A 21,302-nucleotide genomic window follows, 5' to 3' on the forward strand; every position below is an offset into this window, starting at 1 on the left:
GGTGACTACCTACAGACGATTACCTCGTTAAATATCCGGTCTTGTTGCTACCTCAAAACAAAGAGCTCGATGGCTATCACCCCCAACATTGCCCTTGGAGCCGTCAGTGACGAACCACCAGTAATAAAAAAAAGCACATTCCGGGTATCCAGTGTACTGTGTGCCCAAATCGGTGAAGCTTCTACACACCTAACACCCACCAAGCATCAACCAACCGCCCCCCCTCAGAAAAAAATTATAAAAAAATAAAAAAAATAAAAAATAAAAAATTCCAAAAAAATTCAACATTCCCCAACGCCATATTAGATCATCCGCGCTCCTTCGCACCATCGACTTTATCCTCCCCTTCTGTTGCATACCTCACCCCCCCCTCTGTTACTTATACTGCATCTGCCCATTAGGCGGCGGTGGCCCATGTCCCCATCCTTGATTCCCCTGCCCGGGAGGCGGAGGCTGCATCGGTATCCCCTGCCCCCCTCCCCCGCGCATGTGCTGAACATCCTGCCGGTGCGAAAGCGGCTGCGAATAGTTGCACACTCGGCAGCTGACATCTTCGTAGCCCTTCATGGAAAGAGGGATGACGGGCTACATCATTTTGCGCATACATGTCAGTAACTAACCAACCTTCATGGATCGACGATTGAGCAGGGAACGGGGATATGATTCAAAAACATACCACAAAGCAAAAGGTAAACCAGGGATGCGACTTGATGACAGAGGCCGAGTAGTTGCCGCAGTTGTGGCAGCGGCAGACGATTCCTTCGTACCCTTCGACTTCCTTGCGGAACGTGTGTTCGCCACACGTGAATATCAAACACATGTTGACGGTTGCTGAGCTATACTATGTTGCGATGCGCCGTTGGTGTATATAGAGTAGTTGATGGTGGAGTATACGGAGTAGAGCTAGGTAGAGCTGTCGGTGTTGATGATGATGGAAGGTGGTTTGTCAGAGAAAGGATGAACCTGTTCGATTTAATCTCGGGAAGGTTGAAATGACGAAGACGCTCTGGGGGTTGCCGCTTTGCGTGTTCCAACGTGGCTGTGTTTCCGATTGCGCAGAGTCCAGAGCGAGGAAGACACGGGAAGCTCCCGCCAAGAAGCTTGGGGATCTCGGCACCCACGCCTGTGCTTTATGCACTGATTGGATGAAAGCTGAAGCTTGGCAGGTGGGAGCTCTCCACACCTGTCAACCCCACTAAAAAGTCCAAAACTTTGATGAAGCGCCAAAGCAGCTTGGGGATGGCATTTCATTGAATCTGCATCGAACTAACCATTGACATTCTTACCAACGACACTCGCGACGGTTGAACCATTGAGCTACGGGCGCGCTTTTATAACCTGAGACTACATTAGCAACCTTAGACCGCAACGATACTTTTTTTTATCTTTTATTTAATCCGGCAGCATCAATTCGAACCTCGACGACACGCGACTGGACTACACGACCGCTGATCACATACTGTCTCGAGTCCCCCCACCATGCTCTACGACCTCAACATCGCCTGGTCCCCAGGCCTCTCCCCCTCCGACCTCCAAAACACCCTCCGCCTCTCCAAAACCCTCGGCTACGACGTAGTAGCCCTCAACAACACCATCACCGGCTCCCAAATCCCATACTCGCCCAGCCCAATAACCAACCCCATCCCCATCCTCAACCCACAACAACCAGCCGGTGGTGGCGGTGCTCCCTCCTCAATAACAACCCCCTCAACCACAGCCTCCTCCTCCCTCCCCTCCTCCTCCCTCCCCACCATCCTCCGCCGCGCAACCCTCGAGATCACCGACCCAGCCACAACCAACTACCGCCTCCCCGACTTCACCCGCGCCTACGACCTCCTCGCCCTCCGCCCAACATCCGACAGGTCCTTCACCTGGGCCTGCAACAACACCACCGACCCGCCCGCCCTCATCTCCCTTGATCTGACACGTCCGTTGGGGTACCACATCCACCCCCGCACCGCCATGGCGGCCGTCCACCGAGGGAGCAGATTCGAAGTCTGCTACAGCCAGGCTGTCCAGCTCTCGTCTTTGAACCCAGAGTCGGCACGGGCGAGGAGTATCTTTATCGGGAACGTGCAGAGTCTGGTCCGGGCTACGAAGGGGAGGGGGATAGTGATTTCTAGCGAGGCGAAATCGGCTTTGGGCCTGAGGGGGCCGGCGGATGTGGTGAATTTGATGGCTGTTTGGGGGTTGGGGCCGGAGAGGGGGTTTGAGGGGTTGGGGACGGGGGCGAGGGCGGTGGTGGTGAATGAGGGGGTGAGGAGGAGGGGGTTTAGGGGGGTGGTGGATATTGTGAGTGTTGCGGAGGGGGGACCGGAGAGGGCGAAGGGGGAGGAGGAGGAGACAGATGGGAAGCAGGGGAAGAAGGGGCAGAAGCAGAAGGGGCAGCAGCAGCAGCAGCAGCAGGGACAGGGGCAGAAGAGGAAGAATAATGATAAGGGTGGTGGTGGTGGTGGTGGTCAGCAGAAGAATAACAAGAAGATGAGGAAGGAGGAGATGGCATGAGTGTTTGTGAGATAGGGCTTGAGAGATAGAGGCATTTGATACCCCCATTTTGAAGACGTTTTGACGTGTTCAAGTACCCAGGCCTGTGTTCTGGCTCTGTTGAATCTCTTGTCAGGCATCATAACTGCTACGAAACAGCACATTCACCAAGAACAAACAAAGAATGATGTTGAGAACACAGGAGACTTGCTCCTTTCCCCCTCTTCCATTCCGAAAAAAATATAAAAAAAACATCTAATAACAAACAAAACGAACGTCAACCCAGAAGAAATCGCTATATATACAAGTTCAAAACTCCCTCGTTCTTTCATATCATTAAAAAAAAAAAAAGTCCTGCCTCGTATATTTCCCCTTCATATGTGTCTTTTAAACTTTATGTAGTATATGTACCATCAGAGAGATGTCTTCTTTGCACATCTATTTCCTCCTTGGGGTTGTTTTAAATGGCAACAGCAGCAGCAGCAGCAGTAGCCTGCACCAATCCCCCCAAGTTCAACTGGCTCTCCAGCTTCACACCCTCCAGGTCGATATCCACCACCGGCACAGCAACACCACCATTATTCACGCTCTCTGCCGCACCGTTCGCAACGGCTGGTGTGGTGGCTGCCGGTGGGGGCGGGGCCTCGGCCGAGGCGATGGGGATGAGGCTTGCGACACCGCCAAAGGCCCCTTCTGGGATCAAGGGGACGGTGGGGGTGGGGTTTGCGAGGCTGAGGGTCGAGTCCAGGGATGAGGCGGCTGCTGGTGGGGGTGGGGTTGTTGCTACTCTGGTCAGCATCACTCTAGATGATTTTTTTTATTTAAAAAAAAAGGGGGGGGTAGGTAACTTACGAGCAGCGGTTTCCTCTGCTGGGGCGGACTCCTCAGCAGGTGTAGTCTCTGCTGGAGCGGCGCCCTCGGTGGAAGTGGGGGTTTCGACTGGGAGGGCCTCAGCGGTAGAGGATTCCAAACCCGGGAGGGGCGCAAGAGAGGAGGCGGCGTCGCCTGCATTGGGGTCTAGGCCGGGGAGAGGGGCGAGGGTGGGTTCAGCGCCTGCTTCGGCGGCGGTGGTGGTGGTGCTCTCTGAAAGGACAACGCCGGGCACGGGGTCGAGGGTGGGCTCGGCGGCGGCGGGTTCTTCGGTGGAGAGGCCGGGAGGAGGGAGGAGCTCGGGGTTGCCTTCGGCTGGGGGGTTGGCGTCTTCGGTCGGGAGAGGGAGAGGGGTGTCGGGTGCGTCACTACCGGCGGCGGGGGCTTCGGTGACGGCGGGATCGGCAGCGGCAGGGTCGGTCACGGCTGGGTCAGCAGCGGGTGGTGCCTCCTCGGTTGGAACCGCAGGAGGGGGGGTTTCAACCGCGCTGGTGACAATGGCTTCGGTAGGAACCTGCACAACAACGACACCAACACCACCCGAGGCAAGACCATCGGTGGCGGGCGTAGGCGTAGCAACCGGGTCGGCTCCGGTTTCGATAGCTCCAACGGCTCCATCCGGAGCAGTAGCCGTGGCCTCGACGCCCTCAGCGGGAGGCGAAACATCTCCCTCGCTCGGTTGAGCAGCTTCTCCCCCTTCCTGAACCTGCCCATTACAGACCGTAACCGTTACCGGCGGCGCCGTGACAGTAACAGCCGCAGCACCATCCGCTCCAACAGTCTCTGTGATGGTCACTGTCTCAGTCGCGTTCCCAACCGCACCCGCCGCGCCGTCACCCCCAACAGTAATAGTCTGCCGTTCCGTCTCGGTCACCGTCACCTGCTCCTGCCTCGCAACGATGCGGTCGTAGATGCTCATGAATCCATCCGCCAAGTTTGGTGCTGACGAAGGGGCATTCTGGCGACGCGCCAGTCTTGCCCCATCTCGCTCATAAACAGCTGCCTATCTCAAGTGTTAGTTCCACAATCTCAACTTTCCCACTCAGAGAAATCTCTTACCTGGGCGAGCGAGAGGGTGCCCAGAAAAAGTGCTAACGAAGACACATGAGGCCTCATTGTAACATGTACAGATATTAATCACTCGGGCTGTCCAACAACACACGCAACAACGGCACTAGGCAAATGCCGATATCTCCCAAATCCAACAACAACAAAATGACGAGGGAGCGGACACAACAGGCCAGCCGTCGATAAAGAATCGAATGGGATCAACCCAGTGGTGGAATAAAATAAAAAAACGTTGGTGAAATCGATTGGCGCTCCTCCTCGATGATGATGATGATGATGACAAGGTTGAGGACGACAAAGTCTCGAGGTCGCCACACAACAAATCCGCAACTGCTCTCCTCCGATCGATTACCGAGCAACAAACACAAGACGAACTGGATGAACCGCGAACGTGTAAAGGACTTGTGGGGAGTTGCGTATCAACAACAAACAGGGGCACCGCCGCCAAGTAATAAAGAATCAAACGTCAAGAAAAAGAAGGGAAAGGGTGGTGTGGGTTAAGGAACGTGGGTTGAAAGGTCCAGACCAGCAACAAGAGGGAAGAGAGAAAAAGAGAAACGAAAGATCAAAACTGACGGGACGGGACCATTTTGCTGCTGAGCAAAACAAGAGAGAGGGAGAGGGAAAAGAAGCTTTCAGGAGTGAGAGAGGAATTCAACAGAGTGGCATCGAAACTGTTTCGACTTTGGACAAGGGGCGCGCCATTGGAGAGCCAAGCCAAGACTGTACCTTTTTTTCCCTGCTGACTCCTGTGTCTTGTTTGCGTAGTATTTGCTTACAAAAAAGGAGAATACAAGCCCAGGAAGGAGAAGGCCGAGGGGGGAAATACCAAGAAAACATGCTTAAACGCCCCGGCAGCATCATCACGTAGATCACGGACTGTGGTCGCCAAAAGGGACCCAAAAGGTGGTCATCGGCAGACGTGTTCTGGACCTGACCCCCCTGTCACTCCCGCAGTTGCGGAACCTTGCGGCTCAAGGCTGACCCCCTGGCGGTCCCCACGCCGTGAGGGGGCGTGAGACTGACCCCCGACGGTTCCTGTCGGAGGTCGGCCCAGATGAAACAGGCCAATGCCTGAGCGGCGCAGGGGAGCCTGGCTGCTTTGATGACAAGCACAAAAACCAGCAAGAGCCCCGTCGTCTTTTTTTTTGAGATGGTCTGATGAGAGGGTGATGCGTCGGGGAAGGATTCCTATTTCTTCATTGCTGACGACGATAGGAACAGTGATACCTAGTAGCATGATGTTTGGCTAAACTCACCTTGCAGGACTTTCGCAGAGAGCGAGGTGAACGAAACAGAACCGAACAATATGACTGTACATGCTCGGTAGTTGAGGTCTGAAGTCGAACCTATCGCAATCCATTCAAGTCCGGGGAAGTGTGATATTGGATGGTCGAGCGCCTCATGAGACCCGGCCTGCCCCAGGTTTTGTGAGGGCTGGCGCATCGAGCCGCATCGGATCGCGTGGCCTGCTTTCTGCGGCCCGGTGAAGACGTGATCAGAAAAATGTCGGATTGCTGGCCAATGAAGGATATACACAAAGATGTGAAGAAAAAGAACGAGATGTCGGAAGTTGATTGTCGGCACTTGAAGTTGTCAACATCGTTGGATCAATTGGAAGCGGAGCACGTTACGGAAGAACCCACAAAGAACCTCCCGGTGTAAACGAATAGCTGTTCCTGGAAATGCGGGCCAGTTGAGATAAGCCCACAGTGTTCCTATCAAATGATGCTGGACTTGAACGGCATACCCAGCCTACTCAGGCATCCCTTTGAGCTACGGCTTAGAGATTTGAGTGCGAAAAGAAGTAGTGAGCTCTTGCTAAGTCGGCGAACCTCTGTAAGTTGATTTGGTCGGCTCTACCTACTTTCCCTTGGCGTGACTCTCTGTCGCTCAAAGGGATTCAACCAAGGACACACGATCCCAATGTAATTCATGACGAGATGAATCGTTCCCCTTACCCCGCCCCAATCCCACCATATACCCCGCGATATCTCATCGCTAAGGTGAAAAAGTTCAGATTATCATCTTGCCGACTTCCCCTCAATCTCCAGCTGGAAAACAAAGCCTTAGCTCTGATCTACTGGCAGATTGCATTAAATTTGGGAGCAAACACCACCAGCAGCCCAGTCGGCTCATCTGAATAGTTGCTTTTTATTATCGCAAAGCAGGAGGGGTAAAAGGCAACTTGCCAAAAGAAGACATTCCCACATCAAAAGGATGTAATTAAAGAGCTCTCAGTACCCTATGTGCTTTGCTGCTTGGCACCAACAACACCTGACAACCCACCTCAACAGCACAATCCACGATAGCATCAATCAATATAAACATAGATAGCAATGCCAGTGTACACAGCTACTCTGATTAAAGTACCCCGACAATGCCGTAAAAGAAGAAGCCACCAGGAACGCCTTTCCAAATGTTATTCTCATCACCCCCCCCCCCCCAACCCAAACCACAGTCTAGTCCATCAATGTCATATCCTGTCTCTCAAAAGAGCGTGTCATAACAAACAAAACCACAAACAAAGATCCCCCCCTACCCAACTCAACGCCATGATTTAGCCAATGGGCTTCCAATCTTTGGCGCAAACTGCAAGCTCTTCCTGCGAGCAGCCATCAATCTCATCAAGACTCTCTCATCCTTTTCCTTGTTAAGCACCCGCTCCCCGAGCTCGATAAATGTTGCCCTTTTGGGTGGACAGGTGCGCGTGAGCATCTCTTGCCTTTTGCGTTCCTCGTCTTCATCATCGTCACCAGCAACAGATGACATGTCTGAGCCAGGGCTGATGTTGGCCACATAGCGAGCAATGGCTTCAGGGGCAGGGGTCTTGGGCACTGGAGTCAACACCACGCCCCAGGTGTCATCATCGTCTTCCTTATGCTCCCTGTCGTCCTCCGAGTCGATATCATCAACTGAAATGCGGGGCTCCTCGGGGGTGCGCACCCAAAGGGAGCTGGCACGGCGACTGCTGCTCCGGTTGCTGGCCGGGGTCGTGGGAGCAGTTTGGTTGCCGGTGCGAGTAGTCGAGGAGTTGGTCGGCGTAGAGTTGCTGGAGGTACTACCTTTCACGGGCGCGGGAATGAGCGTGCCGTTCATGTTGGACATGGCGCGCGGTTCCATGCTCTTCCTTCGACGGGCACCACCACGGGGAATAATCTGGGTGTCAATGGCGTAGGGGCCCTCCTCGAGCCATTCGTTCTCACGTTCGCAGCTATTGAGCTTGGTTAGTCTTGGCTCAGAAGGTGAAATATGACAGGTAACAACTCACTCCAACACCCAGCTCACTCCAACACACTGCACCACGCCTTCACTTTGGCGAACCTTTTCCAGAGTACGCTTGCCACCATCCTTGTACACCACGTGAGTGATTCCAATCTTGGAATCCGTGTTGGTGGGATTCCACTTCCACTCCTTGAGGCATCGAGCACCCATTTGCGTGAGCAGCTCAACAAAAATGCCGCTCGCGTCAGCACCCTCAGTGGTGTGAACATCAACAAAGACGACTGCCCCACGGAGCAGTGCTGGGTTCAGATCCCGTCTCGGGGTGCGAGCAGGGGTCCCCAGAGTCGACCAGATATCACCCTTCGCCGGAGTGACGGGTGGGACAGACTTGGCCTGTGCCTCTTCTTCATCCTCCAGTTCTTCAACAAACTCAGTCTTGGTGGGCGTATACGAGATAACTGTTGCGCTCCGAGTTACGCGATCTGTGGGTCTCGAAACGGGGAGACGCGAGGCGCTGCCGGCACGCTGAATTGGCTTAGGGCGAGGAGTAGAGTCGTCGGCCGGCTTGAGAGGCACCTTTGCAACGGTGTGAACTTCTCGTGGGCGCAGGGTACGAGCTGGAGTAACCGGAGGGACAGGACTGGCTGTAGTGGTGGCTCTAGAAGAGATGTTGGGATCCACTGGCAGTTCATTCTCATCTCCGTATTCCTGGCTTGCCTCAGAGATGGTGTCGTCATGAATCGAATTGCTCATGTTGGCCTCAGCCTGTTCGGGCTCCATGAGGGACATCTCATTTGCTTCAGCTGCGAGGGCGGCATCCTCTTCTATGGGAGTGATGTCTTCGAGGATAGGAGTCTCAATCTCAGCGCTGGAATCAAGCGCCTCCTCGTCAACATCCATGGCATCGGACCGATTGAGCATCTCATTCTCAAAGAAACCATTCCCGGGCTCCAGACCGGGAGTCGCGAGATCCTCATTTGTAGACGTGTTTTCCTCCTCATCTGTTTCGTGTGATACTGATAATGGGGAGTTGGCTTTGCTGTTTGTCTTCACAGGGCTAGGTCCCGCAGTCCAGCCATTGAGCTGAGAAGCCAAGGGTGTGAATCCAACGCTGTCATCGATACGAACCCTCTTGGCGGTGCTCCTACCAGACGACATCCTAGGCTGACTGGTCTGAGCACGAGGAGTCCTCAACGAGGAACGACGGCATGGAGTGTTGGGCAGCGCGGTGAAGGCAGACGAGAATGGGTTTTGTCGGGTAGGAGCCTCATCCTCAGAGTCTGTATCCTCGCTCTGGTACGGGTCCAGGTCCTTCTCGCGGAGGCCAAATTGAAATAGGACAGGCGCAACCTTGGGAGCAGGCCTAGCCTGCTTCTCAGGTTCCTCAGCATCGGCGCTGTCAACTGCCATTTCCTCACTCTGTTCCTCAACTCGCTCATTTTCCTGCAGGATAGTCTCGGCTGAGTCATCCTCCGCCACGGCTTCGTCATTCTCTTGTTCGATGAGTTCCACTTCCTCCTCCTCCTCTCCCTCCTCCTCTCCCTCCTCCTCCTGCTCCTGTTCCTCCTGCTCCTCCTGCTCCACCTGCTCCACCTGCTCCTCAATCTCGTCATCGACCTTGTTCTCGTTGTTCTCAACGACATCGTCGATGTGTACTTCCTCCTGCTCCTGCTTCTCTTCCTCTTCTTCCTCGGACAAGCTCGTCTCAAGAGCCAGAACCGGGTCTGCATGTCGGGGCAGAATAGTCGAGAGACGTCCGGGAAACTCGGGGACTTCCGGTGACACGACTGCGACATCATCTTCTTCCTCTTCGTCTGTGTTTCCCATGATCATGTCACCATCTTCATCCGAAAGAGTCCTGGCCTCCTGCTCAACAGGGACCGGCACAGCTGGCATAGGGCTGGCAAGCAACGTGGGCTTCGGCGCAGGGCTCTTGCACTCTTCCTCCTCTTCTTCAATCCTCGGCGGGAAGCTCTTGATCGGTGAGACAACCGAGCGTTTAGCTGGGGATGAGAGCAGAGAAAACTTGAAGGGCGAAGGGTTCACCTGGCTGCCACCGACACTCCCCAAGGCAATGGGAATGGCAAGGGGCTGTCGCTTGGCAGGTGTTTGCAAAAGGCTACACTTGATGGGGGATACCTGACCTTCAGGCTGGGCTTGAGAGGTAGAGGCTGCAAAAAGACCATCAACGCGTCGCGGAGGGGATTTCATACTTCCTTTCCAGGGTGATGGAGGTAGCCGTTTTGCGGGGGTTCCGAGCATGAGGGTGAGTGTGGCATCCGAGGTAGGCATGACCGGCACGTTTTCGTCGTTCTCCGTGGGGTGTCTCCGGTCCAGGGAGGAGGCGAGGGCCTTGGTGGCGCCCATGGCGGGCTTTACGGGTGCCTTTTTGAATCGTCGAACGGGAACCTTCTCGTCCATACCGAGTTCGTCGTCGGATTCCGCGGCCCGGCTCACGGCGAGCTGGTTGATCTTCTTAGGACTTAATGGAAGTGGCTTATCCTTCGTGGAACTCACTGTATTGGAAACGGCATTTGTTGCTCCTTTGGTAGCACGGGCGGTTCGGCCGGTGGCAGTAGCTCCCTTGCGAACAGGTTTCTTGTTCAGGGCTCCAGTTGTGCTAGCAGCTTGTGTCGAGCTCCTCGAGGGCGGCACAACATTCTCCTTCTCAGGTACCTCGAACTTGACGGTCTTCTTGATCGCTGGTTTAGCGAGGGACTTGGCAGCCGTGCTCGCGGTAGCAGCTGTGGCAGGGCGGCGGGTCGTTGGCTTCTTTGCGGCAGCGGGTCCGGGCTCTGTGGCAGTCTTCTTGGGCTGGGCTGTCCTGGCAGCGGTTTCGGATGCGATGGTCTCGACAGTCTTCCTTGGCCTTCCCCTAGCCCTTGTTGATGTAGATAGTACTGGCGCTGATGGGGCCTCTGTTGCCTTCTTGGGCCTGCCACGTCCTCGGGTAGGCTTCACAGCGAGACTTGAAGATGGCTTGGTGGGCTTCTGCTCTTCATGATCTGACTCTTCCTCCTCCTCGTCATCAAACGGGCTCTTCCGCTTGAGAGATCCTCGCGACGTGGTGGTGTTGAGCGTCGAGGCCGAGGAGGTCGTCAGTGTACCACGGGCCGTCTTCGTCCTGGCCGCAGCAGTCATAATCTTTGTCGTCTTCGAGGCCGGCTCAACAGCCTTGGCTGCGGCACGCGCCCGAGTGACCCGTTTTGGTGGTGATTGGGGGTCCATGTTTCGTTGGGTTTTTGGTCGTGTTTTGCTTTTTAGGGGTATTTGAAGGGAAAAAGAAAACACAAGTTGACGAGATGAAAGGACAGCGCGGAAAAGGCCAGAACTAACAGCAATTCCTCATAATAACGCTGACTTGCTGTGGTTGGCGATTGACGTGTGGGCGATGACGCTGCTGTTTACGGTGAAACAGCAACGATGGCCAGTGACCGCTCCTTCTTGTTGAAAGACTTGAATTGTGGGACGCTGTTGCCGCTTGTTGATTTGCGCGACTGCTGTTGCCTAGGAGACGGTGGGGCTACTTGGCGGTGGATCCCTCCCACTCGGCAGTTTCTCTACAAAGCGGAGAAGGGTTAGGGTTGCATTCATTTCCTGCTGTTCAGGCACAAGGACGTTACCTGCTGCTTTTCAACCGTTGCATGAATGATTACAAGGTCATCCATTGCAGAGTCTGATACCAGCTTCACACTCGGAAGCAGTGCTTCCATGAGTTGTTGTGGGCAATGAATGTTGTCAGGCGAGTGTCGGTGTGTGAAGTAAGCTGGAGCAGCCATCAGTCATGGTGCCGTAGATGCCACTGGAGTATCGCATGAATTGACATATTCCATAGCTCATCCATGGCTCATCCGAAAAAAAAAAGAGCATCTCATATGATACTTAATGCAAGATAGTTGATTTTGTGAAGAAAAATGAATTGTTGATTAGGGACGAGATCTGGCAGGAGATTCTCAGTGCTTTCTTTGGTCAGCCCCACTGCCAAACGTCAGAGTTCAAGCTTCAGGCTTTGTGAATGAGAATTTACATTGCATGTAACGACAACCTTCAACCATTAGACCTTGGAATCCTAACCGGCATTCTGACGACAATCAAACACCCACTAAATTTCCGAGAGTTACCAGTTTCATTTGCCTGAAAACAAAGCGATGTCCATCGATCTCAATTGGGAAACGGTCACGGGCGGCCCTGATGGACAAGAGCTTGCCGACAACATCCGCGATTTCATCCACACCAAGTTCCAATCAGTACCATTACCGCGTTTCATCAAATCAGTCACCGTGCATGACTTTCAGTTTGGGACGATACCGCCAGAGATTGAGTTGAAGGATATCACCGACCCGTTACCAGACTTTTACGAGGAAAATCTTGATTCGGACTTGGCATCAGAGTCTGGCAGTGAGGAGGATGAGGAGGAAATTGCAGATGACCGAAGACGGCGACAGACTGAAGCGGTGTTAGCTGGCGGTGCTGGGGCTCATAATCCCTCAGCTCTCCCACCACATCTCAGTCTTGGTGGTCTCGGAGGTTTGGGTGGTCTTGGTGCTGGTGGTTCACGCAATGGAGGAGACATAGGGAGCCCCTTTTTACGAGTCAACACGCCCGGTATTCCGGGAGGCACCTCCAACCTCCACTACTTTCACTCCCAATTCGCCACGGGATTATCAGGCACCCAAACACCACTCGCCGCCGTAGCAGGAGCTCACCACCTCAACAGCGCCGCCTGGCTAGAAGGCCACGGCCACAGCTCCTCAGCACCAAACCTCCACCAATACGGCGCCCCAGACTTTGGCGGTGTCGACGGGCAATCAACCGCCCCAGCACCCAACCAAGGCCTCCGTCGTCCCCTCCTCCAACAGCCCCCTTCCACCCACCGCCGCAACCCCTCCCAAAGCTCCATCGATCTCAACCCCTCCCTGGGCCTCACCCCCCCATCCCCTACCGTCCTCTCCGTCCCCCCCTTCCCCCCTTCCTCAACCGGCGGCCCATCCCCTCCTCCCGGTCTAGCCAACCCCCATCACCCCCATCACCCCCATCACCCCCATCACCACCACGCCCACCACGTTCACCCCCTCCTCCGAGAAAAGCACTCCGTCTCCACCCTCGCCGCCTCCGCCGGCCCCCCCTCCCGCCCCCCAACCCGCGACAAACCCACCCCCTCTCACCACCCGGACCCAGAAGACGTCCACGCACCCAACACCACCACAACCAACAAACAGCGCAGCACCAGCCCAGCCACCTCCTCCCCTTTGGCAACCTCAGCCCAGGAACAAGCCGAGGAAGAAGAGGAGGAAGAGAAGCGCAAGCTGAGAGAAAAAAAGGTAGACGACATGCAAGCCGTTTTCCGGATACGTTACGCGGGGGATATCAAATTGTTGCTCACGGCGGACATCCTGCTCGACTACCCCATGCCTAGCTTTGTCGGAATTCCCGTCAGGTTGTCCATCACCGGGCTGACGTTTGATGGGGTGGGGGTGCTGGCCAAGATTAGGAAGAGGGTTCACTTTTGTTTCCTCAGTCCGGAGGACGCGGTCGCTGCTGTTGGACAGGGGGAGAATGAAGTTGATGGTGGGGAGGGGGATAAACAAACTGGTTTCAAGTCACCGCCAGGTGGTGGGAATGGGCTGGGGGCGACAAAACTGGGCGGGTTGCTGCAGGAGATTAGAGTCGAGAGTGAGATCGGTCAGCGGGAGAGCGGGAAACAGAGCTTGAAGAATGTAGGCAAGGTGGAGAGGTTTGTGCTGGAGCAGGTGAGGAGGATATTTGAGGAGGAGTTTGTGTATCCTAGTTATTGGACGTTTTTGGTATGATTAATAGGCCTGTCACTAATCAAGATGATTGGAGGTCACCGAAGCATCGTGGACCTGGATTGATGGAATCTTTCATTCGTTAGAGGGTAGCCTTGAAACCCTGATACGCAGAGTTGATGTCCAGCTCCAACTCCCTCGCCTGGTCCTCGCTCAGCTCTTCCGTAGCCTTCATCTGGTTGAGCGTAATCAGCCACTGGACAATCTTGCCTCTGTTTTCAAAGTCCCTATCCGTCACCTTGTTCGCAGACTGAATCACATCCGTCAGCAGAGGATGCAACTGGTCCTTTGCCAGCAAGCCCAGCTTCAACGCATCCAAAAACGTGATGAAGTCCTGCGTCGCCTCCAGAATGAGCTGTCCACTAGGGTTTTTACCACCCGAGTTTTCAGATTTGGAACCATTTCCTCCACCACCGCTGCCGCCTCCGTGGTGTCCAGCAGATGCGTCCACTGTTGTGGAGGGCATCCCCACGCGAATGCGCTCTGTGGCGCGGGGCACTTCAAGATCCCATTCTGCTTTGAATTCCTCCAGTCCGACAAAGGCGCGGGCGACTGCTTCATCGGCGACCAGGGACTTGTATTGTTTGAGAGAGCGCTCGCATATTTCGGTGTAGTCTGCTTCGGGGATGGCGTCCTTGAGGAAGGCCCTTTCGAGCTCGTCGAGGGTGACTATGATGCTGAAGATTTCGGCGAGGGAGTCTTGAAGGTCACGCTCAGCGCGGGTGTCGGCTAGTTTCACTTCCTGGCATCGGAGGCAAAAGTCAGCAGTTGTCGTGTTGATGGTGATGGTGCTCAACAGCAACATGTTGGCAACAGGTGCGGGGCAGATTGGACATCAAGGTGATTGCAAGGCACGACGGGACGAACCTCATCGAGATTTATAGTCGCCGAGAGCGTAGAGTTTGGCACGTAGCTGTGCGGTGTCGGCGCATATGGTTGCCTGTTTAGCATGGTGAAGGCCTCGCGCTGCAGTTGCGCAAGCGCATCGCGGCACACAAGTACAGCTTGGAAGGGGGATGGATGCTGACGACGTTGGGGGAAGTTGTTATCGTCCGATAAGGGGGCAACAAAGGTGGCAGAATCCCAGTCACCGCTCCCGCGCTAGTGACATTCCAAGCTTAGCGCCCCGCCTGATAAGAAATCCGATAAGCACCCCGGACAGGAACATCAAAAAAAGTTTGGAGACATGCGACTTCTGAGCCAGCAAATTGTTGAAGGGGCTGTTCGGCAAAGCCACACCAATTGCCGACTTTTTCCATCACCATAACTCGCCACGATGGGTGCCTCTAAGAAGAACGCAAAGGCGACGAAGAAATTCGAACAAAAACATCTCAGTGGTGTTCTCGAAAGAAGAAAAGCGGTCGCCAAGATCAAACAGAAGCAGCAGATCAAGGAGAAGAAGCAGGCCAAGCGCGCAAAGGACGATGAGTTCTTCAAGGGAGCCGATGGCACCGTCAAGAGACCAGCAAACAAGAAGCCCGGTACGCAGGGAACCGAGATGAGCGTCGACGATTTCTTTAAGGGCGGTTTCGAGATCCTCGACAAGGGTGCGCCAACGGAGAATGGCAAGACTGCCGCTCTTGGAAAGCGGAAGCGCGGGGAGGCCAATGCCCGCGAGGAGACTTCTGATCAGAGCGACGGCAGCGATATCGATGTTTCCGACAACGAGGAGGATGTGGTTACCGATAGCGAGGCTGGCTTCAGCGATGAGGAGGATGAGGAGGATCTTGGCATGTCCAAGAACGCCATGGCCGCTCTCGCCGAGAAGGATCCCGAATTCTATAAGTTCTTGAAGGAGAACGACCCAGAGGCTCTCGACTTTGACGAAAACGCATCACTCGACGAGGTCGACGAGCTTAGCGGCAGCGACGAGGAAGACGAGCAACCGAAGAAGAAGCAAAAGAAGGGCAAGAAGGCACAAGAAGAAGAGGAGGTTGACGATTCCGCCCATGAGTTGACCAAGGCCATGGTTGCCAAGTGGGAGAAGGCGCTCAACGAGACCAAGTCGCTCAAGGCTGCTAAGCAGACAGTGATTGCCTTTCGCTGCGCTGCCCACCTGAACGAGGAGGATGAGGAGAACCCACAACGCTACAGTATCAAAAACCCCGAGGTCTTTCACAACATCTTGATGGTGGCCCTCAAGCTCATTCCTGAAGTCTTGAACCACCATCTCCCTGTCAAGGAGTCCGCCGCCGGCAGAGCCTACGTCCAGACCGAGACCAAGAAGTTCAAGACGCTGTCCAACCTCATCAAGAGCTTTGCTGCTTCCATCATCCGCCTCCTTGGCACACTCTCAGACGACGCTACTGTCAAGCTCACACTCAACGCCCTTCAGCCACTCCTTCCTTATCTCTTGTCCTTCAGAAAGCTCCTCAAGGTGCTCATCAAGACTATTGTCGCTTTCTGGTCTCAACCCGCCAGCTCCGACAGCACCAGGATAACAGCCTTTCTAGTGATCCGCCGTCTCACGGTGGTTTCCGACAAGGGTGTCAGAGAAGCCGTTCTCAAGGCAGCTTACCGCGGGTTGTTCGACAACAGCAAGCACACCAACCACAACACAATCCAGGGCATCAACCTGATGAAGAACTCGGCCGCCGAGCTCTGGGGTCTGGATCAGTCTCTTGGCTACACCACCGCCTTCACCTCGATCCGCCAGCTCGCCATCCACCTCCGCAACAGCATCATCAACAACAAGCAAGTCCACAACGTCTACAACTGGCAATTCGTCCACGCTCTGGATTTCTGGTCTTGCGTTCTTTCCGAGCACTGCAGCCCCCTGAAGGAGGCCGAAGCTGGAAAGGAATCCCAGCTCAAGCTCCTCATCTACCCCCTGGTGCAGGTTACTCTGGGTGTGCTGCGCCTCATCCCAACAGCGATCTACTTTCCCCTGCGATTCCAGCTCATCCGCTCGCTTCTTCGCCTGTCGAGAGCGACGGACACTTATATCCCCCTCGCCTCTTGCCTCTTGGAGGTCCTCTCGTCGGCAGAGATGAAAAAGGCGCCCAAGCAGTCCACCCTCAAGCCTTTGGATTTTGCTGTCGCGTACAAGGCCCCCAAGTCGTACCTCCGCACGAGGGTCTATCAGGACGGCGTGGGGGAGCAAGTGGTGGAGCTGCTTTCGGAGTTTTTTGTCCTCTGGGCCAAGAGCATCGCGTTTCCGGAGTTTTCGCTGCCGGTGGTGATCTCGCTCAAGAGGTGGTTGAAGGAGGCGAGGAAGAGGTCGACGGGGAATAAGAATGGGAAGCTGGGGGGGAGCTTGGTGTTGCTTGTGCAGAAGCTGGAGGCCAACGCCAAGTTTATTGAGGAGAGGAGGGCCAAGGTGGAGTTTGCGCCCAAGGATAGGGCGCAGGTGGAGGGGTTTTTGAAGGATTTGGAGGTGGAGAGGACGCCGGTGGGGGCGTTTGTTGTTGGTCAGAGGAAGCTGAGGGAGGAGAGGAGGAGGGTTGTGGAGGAGGCTAGGAAGGCGGAGGAGGGGAAGAGGAGGGAGGAGGAGAGGGAGGCGCTGGAGGGGGGGAGATGATGAGGGGGTGAGGAGGAGGAGGAGGATGAGATGGATGTTGATGAGGAGGAATTGGAGGCGGATGAGGAGGAGGAAGAGGGCGAGGACGAGGAGGAGTAGATGGTTTGGGGACTGGGATTTTTGGTATGAATCTGGTGGGGATACCTGATTTCTGTTGTTTCTAGTGTCATTTGCCTCGGCGTACAAAACCTTGCTTTTCATAGGCAAAACACCCTGGTAATAATCAAAAGGCCGGGAGTATCCTTTATTGTTGCTTATACTTTCACTAATGCTGTCTTTTGTGCCATGTTTTCATAACCCATACTAATTTAACCCATTTGTGCGAGACTACGCCTTTTGAGAACTCAATCCATAGGCCTAGGATCAACATACTCCAACTCATCATCATCATTATCCACCATCTTGATGCCCCCTCCATACTCCTCATCTGTGTCGACCTCCTCCTCGGTGTCATAATTCCTCCCCTGATAATGCGAGGATTCATACACCGCCGGTGTTGACGCCGCAGCCAAGGGGATCACCCTAGGCGGGGAATCCGACCTTGCCAGTGCCGACGGCTGCGCAGGAACAGTCTGCGCCCTGGTGATCGTCGGGGGCCTGGCATCATCCAGATTCACCAGATTAGGGAACCTAGACGCGTCAGGAGGGGCGGGGATGTGAGGGGCGGGTTTTGATGGCGGGCCTGGGGGTGGGGAGGGGGAGAAGAGACCGAAGGGGTCCATTTCTGTTTGGAGGTGCGAGGTCATGCTGCGGGTCATGGTTGGTTTTTGGGGTTGGTTGTTTCTCAGGGGGTGGCGACCTGGTTGGAAGACAGTTGGGGATGGGGATGGGATTCCTTGGTTGCCGTCGAGGCAGGAGTTGACGTGGGCTGTGGCTTGGGATTCTGATAAGGTGGAGATGTTGCGGTTGCAGATGGGGCAGCTTCGGATGGTGGTGCTGGTTTGCTGTTGCTTGGGTCTGGAAGGTGGTTGGGATTGAAGTTTGGCAAAGTTGGTGTTTTGGGTGGAGGGGGAAGGGGCGTAGGAATAGGGGGGTGGCGAGTCTTGTTTGGGTCGCCGGGGTTGTTGTGGAGGGCTGGAGATTTTGAGGTCTTCCAAATCGATCAGGGTGCCAGAGTTGTCTGGTCGGTTGTTGAGGTCGGCGATGGTGATGGTGTCGTTGGCTTCTTTGGCGATGGACTTGTCTACGCCCTGGCCTACGGGGAGATCGCAGCGTGCGAGTATCTTTTCGATCAGGCCTGCGTAGCGCATGTGCCCCTGAACCTCCTCGCTGAGGTTGAGGTTTTCAACACCTTCGATGTGTTTGATCTCTTGAAGACCCGCCACGCCCATTTGAACAGATGTGGTGCGGTATAGGAATGCGAGAATGTAGTCGTTTTCGGAGTAGGCGTTGTAGATCCTACCGGACACTACGGTGCGCATCATCTGCCAGTGTTCTCTATTCGAGGGAACAGGGGCACCAATGAAGACGACAGAGTCGATAAGACCAAAAGCTCGACGCTTTGCAAGAGAGCGTAGGCACGAGTAAATAACTCGAGCGCCGAGCGAGTATCCGATCAGGGTGACTGGGCGTTCACCCTGGACTTTGTTGATCAGGGCGTCTGCCAGCACTTCACCAGCCTTTTCAGACCGGTTCTTGGCGAGAGAGAACGGGTTGTCCAATGTCGAAGCCATAGAAAGGAGATAGGCCGGCCACAAAGCTCCCCAGAGAGTTGCCAAGACTGTACGCTTCAGGATTTCCATCTTGACAGTGTTCCAGGCATACGAGTTGACGAGTTCCTCAAGAGACTTGCCAAGCCCCTCAAGAGCCTCCAGCTCGTACCGAAGCGCAAATACTTCGGCGTCGTCGGAGAGATGCCGCCACGGTTTCGTGATGTCGTCCTTGGTGGTTAGCCAGCCATTAATGCCTATAGTTACTCTCAAGCGCCTGGCGTTCTTGTTGTTTGCTGCATTTCGGGTTCCCCATTCATCTACCAGCGGAATAAACTTGAAGTCCTCGACATCTCGGGCGTACTTGTCCACCATTTCACCCTACCTTCGTCAGCCACGGGCATTCAGAAAGTGAAGTTACAACACTTACCGTCATGCGGGCTCCGAAAGCACCAAATAGAGCGCCCACGAGGGCTCCATTCATCCAGAAGATGCCCAAGAAAGACGCAACACCACCCAGCCCAACAGTACCCATGAGACCTCCGATGGCTCCAGCTACGACTGGCGCAGCAAGTCCACCAGTGACTCCTATAAGCGCAGCTCCGGCAACAGACGCCAAGCCAACTTTCAGAAACCTGCCAGCCTGGTTTTGCTGCTGCCTCTTCCTGGCTTCAGCGTCAGCGGACATGGTCCTCGTCCTCTGCTGTTTGGCAGCCTCTTCTGACCCTTCTACCATAGCCTTTGCAATCTCAATCTCCTCGGCGTTCAAGGCATCCAGCGGAATTTCAAGAGCCGAGGCGAGATACACAGCCAAAGCTCTCGACTCAGCTGTGTAATGACCCGTGGATAGCAACTCCAGCAGTATGCAACTCAGACTTTCCAATCTGTCCTCGTATGAGATGGTGATCAACCTTGTGGGAATAGGATGCCAATGCAGCTGAAGCCGTGCCACCCCCTCCCTCCGAACTGCCTCATCATCTCTCACTGATGAAGAACCCCCTCCACCGAAGTCAATCAAACTCCCTTCCGCTGCTGCCGGCGCAGATTTCCTCTGCTTCATCCTCTCGGTCCGTTTCCGCCTCTCATCCATGGTCTTGGCATCATCCTGGGCGGCGAGAAGCTCCTTAAGCTTGGTCAGTGTCTCTGCTCTCCATTTGTCAAAATGCTCAAGCGCCGCGGCGGTGATCCGGGCGAGTTCTTGGTTGGGTTGGGTGACAAAGTTGCGGTTATCCACTTGGATTAGTGTCGGCTCTTCGTCGATGATGCTGCTCCCTCGGGCGTTGGGGTCAATGCGCAGAGGAGACGGCCTGTCATGAACATGCAATGCGGGAAGGTCCTTGAGCTCGAGCTGGGAGCGCATGTAGGCTGTGATCTCGATGAGGAGGCCATAAAAAGCTCTGCGTTTGGCGTGGTTGAGGATGTGCAGAACCTGGCGAGGCTCACTGGCGAGGGGCGCCATGATGGTGGTGTTTTTGTTTTCAAGTCGCCCTAGAACTTGTCTACCACTTTGCGAGTCGAAAACAATAAGAGTTAAAGAAGCCAGAGTTTGAATTTTGATAAAGTTTTCAGTATGGATCTTGTGATAAGATGAGGGGTCCATAGATTAGGGGGCTGCGTGGGTTGGGACTTGTGACTCTGTCTGTGCCAACGCCAAGCAGCCTTGCGTGTTGTGTTGTACTCTCAATGGTCACTCTGTCGTGGCTTAAACTGGAGCAAAGAATACCTTGGCCGTCAGGGGCTCGGTGATAACGACAGAACAGTTTTCTGAGCATTGGGTGTTGCATTGTTACATACAAGGCGGGCATCTGATAGGTTGATATGAAAGCCAAAAGTGTGGTAGAGGTGATGTAAGTGCCATCGTACTGCCAGCCGGCTTCTTTGAGCTAGGGAGCGACCCCGCAATTAAGCTGACCCAACAACGACATAGTGTTCCTTCCACGGGCTCCATCCCAATGAATAAAACGGCAAGAGGCCTCCAATGAAAATCATGGAAATATCATGACAGTGTCAGCTTCTAGGCAGCTGTTCATATTGGCTGTACATAGTTGTTGTCATCTTGAAGCGTTCTCTTGGTGGGCCTCTCACCTCGCCCTCTGCTCCCATCGCAGCCAGCGAAGATCTTATCAAAGTGCCCTGCGTATAGGCGCTAGTCACGAAAAAAAAAAAAAAATAAACTGCTAGTGCCGGGCGTCAAGTCAGAGCGTGGAAGCAGCTGTGACTAATACTCCGTCCATGATGACGCTGGTCGGAATTGGAGGAGTCGTGCCAAAGCTCGGTAAAATTCCCCCAAATCAGAAAGCCGTCCATCGTACTCCGTACCGCGAAACCCCCCGAGTGCCGGGAACTGGAATCCTAGATATTGATTGCATCACACCCAACGGATCCATTGTTGCAAACTTTATTTCCGCCTCGCCGTTTCACCCTTTCTCGTATGCTCTATCCGTGGCTGGGAACTTTTGACGCCGTTGAAAAGCAGACACAAGGGACAAGCCAGCTGTCATCCCGGCCATCCGGGACCTCAGGGTGACTGACGTACGAGTTTGGTCTGTGTACCGCTGTGACCTTCTGTGCTCTGTGACTGTATCCCATAGCTGATGTGTCTGATGTGTCGTCCATCAGTGATTTGACGGATTTCATGATTTGATCAGTGGGGACCGACCTTGGACGTCCACAACCGTC

The 21,302-nt window shown here is 54.6% G+C and overlaps 10 protein-coding genes across 10 annotated transcripts; 3 read left to right on the top strand and 7 right to left on the bottom strand.

Annotated features, from left to right (window-relative positions):
- Window positions 1-228: 228 nt before the first annotated feature.
- On the bottom strand, window positions 229-1,074 carry OP-2 (Rhodopsin-like protein). Its single transcript, XM_062906876.1, has 2 exons — window positions 677-1,074; window positions 229-585 (listed from the first exon to the last, which is right to left on the bottom strand). The coding sequence occupies exons 1-2, from the start codon at window positions 818-820 to the stop codon at window positions 376-378; spliced, it is 354 nt and encodes a 117-aa protein (XP_062769769.1). The 5' UTR covers window positions 821-1,074; the 3' UTR covers window positions 229-375.
- Window positions 1,075-1,479: 405 nt separating this feature from the next.
- RPP1 (RNA-binding RNA processing protein rpp1) lies at window positions 1,480-2,505 on the top strand (the record flags this gene model as incomplete). Its single annotated transcript, XM_062906877.1, has 1 exon — window positions 1,480-2,505. The coding sequence occupies one exon, from the start codon at window positions 1,480-1,482 to the stop codon at window positions 2,503-2,505; it is 1,026 nt and encodes a 341-aa protein (XP_062769770.1).
- A 262-nt stretch (window positions 2,506-2,767) lies between these two features.
- On the bottom strand, window positions 2,768-4,470 carry QC763_103190 (uncharacterized protein; the record flags this gene model as incomplete). Its single annotated transcript, XM_062906878.1, has 3 exons — window positions 2,768-3,267; window positions 3,337-4,357; window positions 4,414-4,470. The coding sequence occupies 3 exons, from the start codon at window positions 4,468-4,470 to the stop codon at window positions 2,945-2,947; spliced, it is 1,401 nt and encodes a 466-aa protein (XP_062769771.1). The 3' UTR covers window positions 2,768-2,944.
- An 897-nt stretch (window positions 4,471-5,367) lies between these two features.
- QC763_0003990 (uncharacterized protein) lies at window positions 5,368-5,907 on the bottom strand (the record flags this gene model as incomplete). The annotated part of the gene is made up of 2 exons (XM_062905092.1): window positions 5,682-5,907; window positions 5,368-5,515 (listed from the first exon to the last, which is right to left on the bottom strand). Exons 1-2 carry the CDS (start codon window positions 5,783-5,785, stop codon window positions 5,368-5,370), a joined length of 252 nt encoding a protein of 83 aa, XP_062769772.1. The 5' UTR covers window positions 5,786-5,907.
- Window positions 5,908-6,768: 861 nt separating this feature from the next.
- On the bottom strand, window positions 6,769-10,875 carry QC763_103200 (uncharacterized protein; the record flags this gene model as incomplete). Its single annotated transcript, XM_062906879.1, has 3 exons — window positions 6,769-7,636; window positions 7,694-9,192; window positions 9,214-10,875. The coding sequence occupies 3 exons, from the start codon at window positions 10,873-10,875 to the stop codon at window positions 6,970-6,972; spliced, it is 3,828 nt and encodes a 1,275-aa protein (XP_062769773.1). The 3' UTR covers window positions 6,769-6,969.
- A 176-nt stretch (window positions 10,876-11,051) lies between these two features.
- QC763_0004010 (uncharacterized protein) lies at window positions 11,052-11,426 on the bottom strand (the record flags this gene model as incomplete). Its single annotated transcript, XM_062905093.1, has 2 exons — window positions 11,052-11,207; window positions 11,271-11,426. 2 exons carry the CDS (start codon window positions 11,424-11,426, stop codon window positions 11,052-11,054), a joined length of 312 nt encoding a protein of 103 aa, XP_062769774.1.
- Window positions 11,427-11,795: 369 nt separating this feature from the next.
- MDM12_2 (Mitochondrial distribution and morphology protein 12) lies at window positions 11,796-13,457 on the top strand (the record flags this gene model as incomplete). The annotated part of the gene is made up of 1 exon (XM_062906880.1): window positions 11,796-13,457. One exon carries the CDS (start codon window positions 11,796-11,798, stop codon window positions 13,455-13,457), a length of 1,662 nt encoding a protein of 553 aa, XP_062769775.1.
- Window positions 13,458-13,536: 79 nt separating this feature from the next.
- Window positions 13,537-15,678, bottom strand: VPS28 (Vacuolar protein-sorting-associated protein 28; the record flags this gene model as incomplete). The annotated part of the gene is made up of 2 exons (XM_062906881.1): window positions 14,322-15,678; window positions 13,537-14,196 (listed from the first exon to the last, which is right to left on the bottom strand). The coding sequence occupies exons 1-2, from the start codon at window positions 14,403-14,405 to the stop codon at window positions 13,537-13,539; spliced, it is 744 nt and encodes a 247-aa protein (XP_062769776.1). The 5' UTR covers window positions 14,406-15,678.
- NOC2 (Nucleolar Complex 2 protein) lies at window positions 14,731-16,974 on the top strand (the record flags this gene model as incomplete). Its single annotated transcript, XM_062906882.1, has 1 exon — window positions 14,731-16,974. One exon carries the CDS (start codon window positions 14,731-14,733, stop codon window positions 16,972-16,974), a length of 2,244 nt encoding a protein of 747 aa, XP_062769777.1.
- Window positions 16,975-17,164: 190 nt separating this feature from the next.
- On the bottom strand, window positions 17,165-21,233 carry QC763_103250 (uncharacterized protein). The gene is made up of 2 exons (XM_062906883.1): window positions 19,054-21,233; window positions 17,165-19,004 (listed from the first exon to the last, which is right to left on the bottom strand). Exons 1-2 carry the CDS (start codon window positions 20,221-20,223, stop codon window positions 17,319-17,321), a joined length of 2,856 nt encoding a protein of 951 aa, XP_062769778.1. The 5' UTR covers window positions 20,224-21,233; the 3' UTR covers window positions 17,165-17,318.
- Window positions 21,234-21,302: the final 69 nt, after the last annotated feature.

This window comes from Podospora pseudopauciseta, chromosome 1 (assembly GCF_035222475.1).
Source record: "Podospora pseudopauciseta strain CBS 411.78 chromosome 1, whole genome shotgun sequence".
Lineage (NCBI taxonomy): Eukaryota > Fungi > Ascomycota > Sordariomycetes > Sordariales > Podosporaceae > Podospora > Podospora pseudopauciseta.

Excerpts from the sequence above, each read along its gene's own strand:
- OP-2 (XM_062906876.1), bottom strand. The coding sequence starts at position 820 with ATGTGTTTGATATTCACGTGTGGCGAACACACGTTCCGCAAGGAAGTC. Across the intron at positions 586-676 it reads GGTTTACCTTTTGCTTTGTG|CCCGTCATCCCTCTTTCCAT; the intron begins GTATGTTTTTGA and ends AAAATGATGTAG.
- QC763_103250 (XM_062906883.1), bottom strand. The coding sequence starts at position 20,223 with ATGGACCCCTCATCTTATCACAAGATCCATACTGAAAACTTTATCAAA. Across the intron at positions 19,005-19,053 it reads CTTTCGGAGCCCGCATGACG|GGTGAAATGGTGGACAAGTA; the intron begins GTAAGTGTTGTA and ends TGACGAAGGTAG.